The sequence below is a fragment of the Primulina eburnea genome, unplaced genomic scaffold, assembly GCF_022965805.1.
Source record: "Primulina eburnea isolate SZY01 unplaced genomic scaffold, ASM2296580v1 ctg1152, whole genome shotgun sequence".
NCBI lineage: Eukaryota > Viridiplantae > Streptophyta > Magnoliopsida > Lamiales > Gesneriaceae > Primulina > Primulina eburnea.
The window spans coordinates 2,382-9,628 of NW_027330690.1; the positions used below are offsets into that span (position 1 = coordinate 2,382).

Below are 7,247 nucleotides of genomic sequence, written 5' to 3' on the forward strand. Positions count from 1 at the left end.
CATGACAGACGCACACAACAATCCATAGTTGGAAAGGGTACCGTTTGGTACGAAATGTCGTATGAGACGCCATCAAACAGAGGATGGAGAGGGAGGCTCTCGGAATCGGTCAAAAACAAATGATGAAGATGATTCCTCAGAAGAGGATAGCGGCGAGGATGATGACGACGACGACGACTTTGATTACAGTATTTTCGGGTTGCCAACTGAGAATGCAGCCAACCAGCCTCATGTTAATGGCACCGAATCTTTAAGATTGTCGGATGAAGGAATCTTCGAGGATTAATTTAGTTTCAGAGCAAGAATTCCTTGTTAGGATATCCGTGTTTGAAAATTACATATATTCTGTCATGTTTGAATTAAGTTTATATCTACACAATACCTATAATTTTTAATATATCTCACAATCACAATTTCTTGTTCATAATATTAAAAAATTGATTTAAGAAAAAAATATAAAATGTAATTAAACCAATATGGGAAATTAAATTTTTGTCTTACTCGACGCATTTTAAAACTAGAATAAATAAAACAAACCAAAATGTATTTACAATTTGGTGAAGAATATCAAAGCTCGAAATATTATAGTAGATCGAACATGGCAGCTTATGCTTGGCTGCTTTCGCTTGCTAGAACACTGCATCAGATTCTGGACCTCCATAGCAATAGTTGGAGGGACGCTCCTTTCTACCGGTAGCATGCCCAAAGAAGAATCGTGGGAAAATATTTTGGAAAATATAAGTTCGACAGAACCCACAATTGTGTTGCACTGCTCAAAGATACTATGTTTGAGTTATGATCTGTTGCCTCTTCGACTAAAGCCGTGTTTCCTTTACTTTGCTGCTTATCCAGAAGATTTTGAAATTGACGTTTCTAAGTTAATCATGTTGTGGGTTGCTGAGGGATTTCTTAAGCCAGGTGATCAGTCTAAATGCTTGGAAGACGTGGGAGAATGTTATTTGGAGGATCTTGTGAATAGAAGTTTGATCTTAGTGGGCAAGAAATGGCAGGATGGAAAACTCAAAACTGTTGGAATCCATGATATGCTGAGGGAGATTTGTATGACTAAAGCTAGCGCCGAAGAAGAGGGGTTTCTTCATCACGTCTCATCGAAAAGGAGTGGCAGAAAAGACGACACAGAGAATCCAAATCGCCGCCTCGCTATTGATTGCGGGCACAGTTTTCGGACATGGCCAATACAAGATTCAAGCTCATGTTCAGTTTTCATTTTCTCCGAAAGAAATTTTGAATTGAGATTATGTCAAAGTTGTAGGTGCCTCCGTATCTTGCATGCACCTAGAGTATCACTGCCAAATTTCTCAGATGTAATATCAACATTTATCAATTTAAGGTATATTGCTTTTACCTTAAACCATACATCATCCGGTGGTAGATTTCCAACCTCAATATCCAAACTTGGCAATCTCCAGACTATAATTGCTCATGTACCTTGCGTTAGCCAAAACAATCCATTGCAAGTACCATATGAAATTCGGCATATGCGGAAGTTAAGACATCTAATCATGAATACCACCTTTTGTTTATCATCTCCCTCTGATAGGGAAGTTATTGGAGGAAGTGATCTCCGAACACTTGACACAGTGGTCAATTTCATATTTACTGAAAAGAGCATCGAAATACTCGTGAATCTAAAGAAATTGAGAGTTGTGTTTGAGAAGTGGTTTTGTACAGGCTATTCTTTTAATCTAAACAATCTTTTCCGTCTACAAAATCTTGAAGAACTACATGTTTTCGTGCGCCAATGGCATAAATCCTCGATGATATGGAACCATGCTTTTCCAACAAGTCTTAAGGAGTTAGCTCGGGATGGAGTTCCTTTGCCTTGGTAAAATATGACCATAATTGGGTCACTGCCAAATCTTCAAGTGCTCCACGTGATGAGGATAAAAGTCACTAAATTTTCTGATCGGACGCCGATGGAAGGACAATTTCTTCGACTCAAATGCTTTCGTTCTTCGTTAGATTATCTGGTGAAATGGGAAGTGGAAAAAGAGCATTGCCCAAGCCTTGAAATCTTGATTCTCCGGCATGTACAGAGTGATGAAATTCCTCGGGGAGTAAGAGAGATTGATTCACTTCAACTCATTGTGTTAAAACATTGTCCGGAATCATTAGTGAAATCAGCAAAGCGAATTCAGGAACAACATGAAAATAGAAACAATGATTTTCAGGTTCGCATCAATGATTCTAATGAATACGATCTTGGAATTAGGATCCCGCACTTACTCCAAAAGTTTTCTTCTGCATTTAGTAGATCAAGATTAGCTCATTTAGTTGCGCAAGATGGTGATATGTGGTACATAATCACTTACGGGCCAATCAAGATTATGAAAGTCAATACTGCAATTGCTGTTACAGCACCACAAATGATTGAGAAGCAAAATCAGATGAACTTCTGATGACAAATATTTGATATTGGTGAGTAATATTACAAACTTGCCTGTTTGGTAGGGTTGACTAGAGGAGGAGGATGAATTTAACTTACGTTTGACTGGTTTTTTGTCGAATCAATGATAACCTATGGCCCGTGAAAAATCACTGTAGAAGAGGGAAAATTAAGCCCTCTTGAGCCCAGGTACTGTGAATACCAATTTCTACAGGACCCGTGATAAGATGCAGAAATTACCCAATTAGCCATTACCCTACGAACAAAATCCTCATATTATTATCTTTATTTTTCAATTTATTCTCTCTCATTTATCTATCATTTTTTATCTCATCAAACTGATTCAAACATACCAAACGATTCTGAGAATACTATATAAAGTATCCTTGGATATCCAAATTTGTAAGATTTACTTGTCTGACCAACTTGAACATATGGTGATTAAAAGAAGATGCAAAACTTAATTTAACATATATCAGATGAATAAAAAGAAAAGACAAAAAAAGAGAGGATAAAAATGCTACATTTTTATGATATGATCCATTTTGTGCTCTATATCTTGGACTACATTTTTTAAAAGAACTTTTATTTTTAGTGAATATTAACTAAAAAATAAAATCCCAGCTTCCACAAATGATTCTATTTTTTTTTTTAATATTTGCATCGTTACATACCCAAATTAACTTTGTTCTTGTTAAATACATAATGAAGAAAAATTACCACGATAATGCCTTTAATGGTTTTATCAGTGTAGACCTCTGGCTGGGATTCTTGTGGAGGCAACAACTGACCAATAATCCATATTTTATAACACATATATTATCCATTATATTTATCCAAATAGTTCAACAATTAACATGAAAATTAAGAGTGCATAAAATCTCTTTTCTAAACAAAAAAAAATAGTAGGTCGTTTGTGATACAATATTATGGATCTATATTTGTTAGATGACTAAAAGATTCGACTCAGAAAATTAACTCGTGAAATATTCTTATATAAATTTTTTGGTATATAAGTATCATGTAATGATTTCTCCACTTATAAAACTTTTTTTGATATTCTGAAAAATATTTATATCAATAATTTTCTAAGAAAATAGACATACTAACCCATAAATCGCTGTCATGAAATGAAAGATGCTTTGTATATATTAATTTGATTTTTATATATAAGTGGGTAACCGCTGGTACGATTATTAATTTTGTTTTCCATATCTTTGTCATTTTGGCCGCCCATGTGCCATAATCTTGGGAAATGAAGATGTTCTATTCATATTTGGGTAAATTTGCACAAATTCAGAAAGCAAATTGAAACTACAACTCCTTCCATCTTCAGTCCATCTTTGTCTCCCGGCCATGGCAGCTTATGCTGCGCTTCTCTCACTTGTTAGATCACTCCACCAGATTTTGGATCTTCAACAACATATCGATCCCCTTCACAAAGAGAAAATCATTTCCCTTCATGAAAAAGTTGATTCCATTGTCACTTTCTTGGAAGATTATTCGGGGAAGCATCGTGGAAGACATGATCGTGTGGGAAATGAAATCAGAAACGCTGCATATGAAGCGCAGGATTTCGTGGATTCGTATCTGGGTTCAGTATCAACAACTCATGATGATAGGAGTTCTTTCGAGGCTCGTCGTGATCACGAGGTGAGCTTGGATAGAGATTTGGACATGGCTTTTGAAAGGATTGATTTTATCTTGGACGAGACAGCGAAGATGAAGAACAGAGATACAGCAGAAGATCTCCGATCCAGAACTTTTTCTTCTCCCGTTGATCACTCATCCACAGTCGAAGTCACTGTGAACAAGGTTGTGGGATTTGATGATGACCTGAATGTTATTAAAGAATGTTTGTATGAAGATTCGTCTAAACTCCAAATTATCCCCATTGTTGGGATGGGAGGAATCGGGAAGACGACTCTAGCAAGAAGAACTTACGAGGATTCACTCCGCGCTCAGTATTTTGACATCTTGGGTTGGACTACTGTGTCTGGAGAGTACCAAAGAAGAGATATTCTTTTGGAGCTTCTTCAATCCTTCAAGAAATACACCACTGATCTTAATGAACGATCCGGTGAGAGCGAAGCCCAATTGGCAACACTAGTGCACAAAAATCTCAGCGGTAGACGATATCTCATTGTGATTGATGACATATGGAGTACCAAGGCTTGGGATGATTTGAAGATGGCATTTCCAGATAATGACAATGGAAGTCGAATCTTGTTAACTACGAGGCTATCAGACGTTGCAGATTATGCAGGATCATCCGGTATTCCGATCCACCAAATGAAGCTTTTGAATGAAGATCAAAGTTGGAAACTACTCGAGGAAAAGATTTTCGGGAAAGAATCTTGTCCTCTCCACCTGGTGGAACTCGGGAAGAAGGTTGCAAGAAACTGCAAGGGACTTCCTCTCACGATTGTGGTCGTTGCAGGACTGCTTCTTTCTTCGGGAAACAAGATGGAAGAAGAATTGTGGGAAAGTCTTTTGGAAAATATAAGCTCAATGGAATCCACAATCTCGGTGCAATGCTCAAAGATACTATGTTTGAGTTATGATTGGTTACCTCTGCGATTAAAGCCATGTTTCCTTTACATTGCAGCTTTTCCAGAAGATTTTGAAATTGATGTTTCTGAGCTAATCATGTTGTGGGTTGCAGAGGGATTTCTTAAACCAAGTAATGAGTCTAAATGCTTGGAAGATGTGGGGAAGGGATGTTTGGAGGATCTTGTGAAAAGAAATATGATATTAGTGAGTGAGAAATGGCCAGATGGGGAACTCTTAGCCGTCGGAATTCATGATCTCTTGAGGAAGATTTGTATAACAAAAGCTGAAGAAGAGGGATTTCTTCATCACGTCTCGTCCACAAGAAATGTCCGTAATGATGCCAAAGAGAACCCAAAGCGTCGTCTCATTGCACATTCTGCATATATTTTAGAGGAACTGGAAACACAAGACTCAAGTTTGCGTACAATTTTCTACGATATGGAAAACACTGTGGAGACATGGGATTTTCCAACGCTCTCTCCGAAATTTAGGCACCTCAGTACCTTGAATTCACCCAATATGACTTGGTGTGATTTATCAGGAGTAATCTCAACATTCGTCAATTTAAGGTACATTTCGTTTTTCATAGACGACACTATCTCACACCTCGACCAGTTTTTTGCCTCATTATCCAAACTTCCCAATCTCGAGACTATAATTGCTAATGTGTTTTACAACGAAGATTTGCAATTACCCTATGAAATTTTGAGGATGCCGAAGTTAAGGCATCTGATAATGAGTTTCCCCTATCATTTATCGGATCCCTCTAACATAGGAATCATCAACAAAAGTGATCTACAAACACTTGACAAAGTTTCCAATTTCATATTTACTGAAGATGTCATCAAAATACTCGTGAATCTAAAGAAGTTGACAGTTGTTTACGAGGGGTACGCTTATGATCAGGATGATTTTAATCTCAACAACCTTTTTCGTCTACAAAACCTTGAAGAATTAGAATTCTCTATCGGTCTACACCATTATACCTTCTTGCCTGACTCTTGTAGTCCCTCTTTGATATGGAACTACGTTTTTCCAATCAGTCTCAAGAAGTTAACTCTACAAGGAGTTCCTTTTCCTTGGGAAAATATGACCATAATTGGGTCTCTCCCAGATCTTCAAGTACTCAAGATAGTAGAAAATTGTATCGAAAGAGTTTCTGAGTGGACAACAATGGGAGGCCAATTTCTTCAACTCAAGCTCTTTTATTCTTCGTTAGATTATTTGGTTAAGTGGGAAGTGGAAAAAGAGCACCTCCCAAGCCTCGAAAGCTTGTTTTTCGAGGGTGTTAGGTGGATCGATGAGATTCCTTATGGATTAGGAGAAATAGATTCACTTCGACTTATTGAATTACGATCCTGTCGTGTGTCATTAGTGAATTCAGCAAAGCGAATCCAGAAGCAACATGATGAAAATGGGGATTATGCTTTTCAAGTTAATGTCGTTTATTCTGAGTATATGAAGAATTTTTATCGAAGTATTTGAAAGCAGAAATTATAAGAAATTTGTATTTGTTTGGATGAAAGTTTTTTGCTCTACTTATAATCCAATAAAGTAGAAGATTAGATATGCAGCCAGTTTAAGCGATGGCTTTGTTGGTGGGCCATTTACAAAATGTATCTATTTTTTTTTTCTTGCTCTTTGTCAACAAATCGACTTTCACTCATTAATGATCATTCAATTTTTTTTATCAAACTGAATTCAGGATTTTTCACATCAATAATATTATAAAATTTAAAAATAACAAAAAGCATTTATGTATAGTTTGGAAGATAATCCAATTAAATAAACTTAATTGTTCAACAATTTTTTTTTAAAGTTGGTTTAATGTTAAATTTGGTGTCAAATTAAATTTATATAAATTAAGTTTCATATGTGTATTTTGGATATTAAAATTTAAAATTAACTAAGACGTTGTGAGATTAGTTCTGTTCTCAATCTGATTCCTCGTTTCCAAAATCTGAATCCTAATCAAACTATAGTGTTTGCAAGAGCTTATTTTAAGTTCTTCTTATTTTCTACGTACAATTTCTAAATGTTTCATTGGTTTGAAGCTTGAAAACACTTAAAAGCTCATACAAACACTACCTAAATTTCTTGCTCTTGGTTCTAATTTGAAATAGAAATCAAAATACTCTTAAAAAAGAAAAGAAATACAAACCAAAATATGGAGTCGTGATCCGATCTAAAGCCATGATCCGATCTAATTTCTGACCAATCGAGTAAAAATGCCATGATCACGTGAGTGAATTATATGTAGGATTTTACAAATATTTGTAATAATCTT

At 36.1% G+C, this 7,247-nt stretch overlaps 2 protein-coding genes across 2 annotated transcripts; both read left to right on the plus strand.

Annotated features, from left to right (window-relative positions):
- Nucleotides 1–698: 698 nt before the first annotated feature.
- Nucleotides 699–1,850, plus strand: LOC140820531 (probable disease resistance RPP8-like protein 2). The gene has a single exon (XM_073180825.1). It carries the CDS (start codon nt 699–701, stop codon nt 1,848–1,850), a length of 1,152 nt encoding a protein of 383 aa, XP_073036926.1.
- A 1,768-nt stretch (nt 1,851–3,618) lies between these two features.
- On the plus strand, nt 3,619–6,514 carry LOC140820530 (putative late blight resistance protein homolog R1A-3). The gene has a single exon (XM_073180823.1). The coding sequence runs from the start codon at nt 3,764–3,766 to the stop codon at nt 6,443–6,445; it is 2,682 nt and encodes an 893-aa protein (XP_073036924.1). The 5' UTR covers nt 3,619–3,763; the 3' UTR covers nt 6,446–6,514.
- Nucleotides 6,515–7,247: the final 733 nt, after the last annotated feature.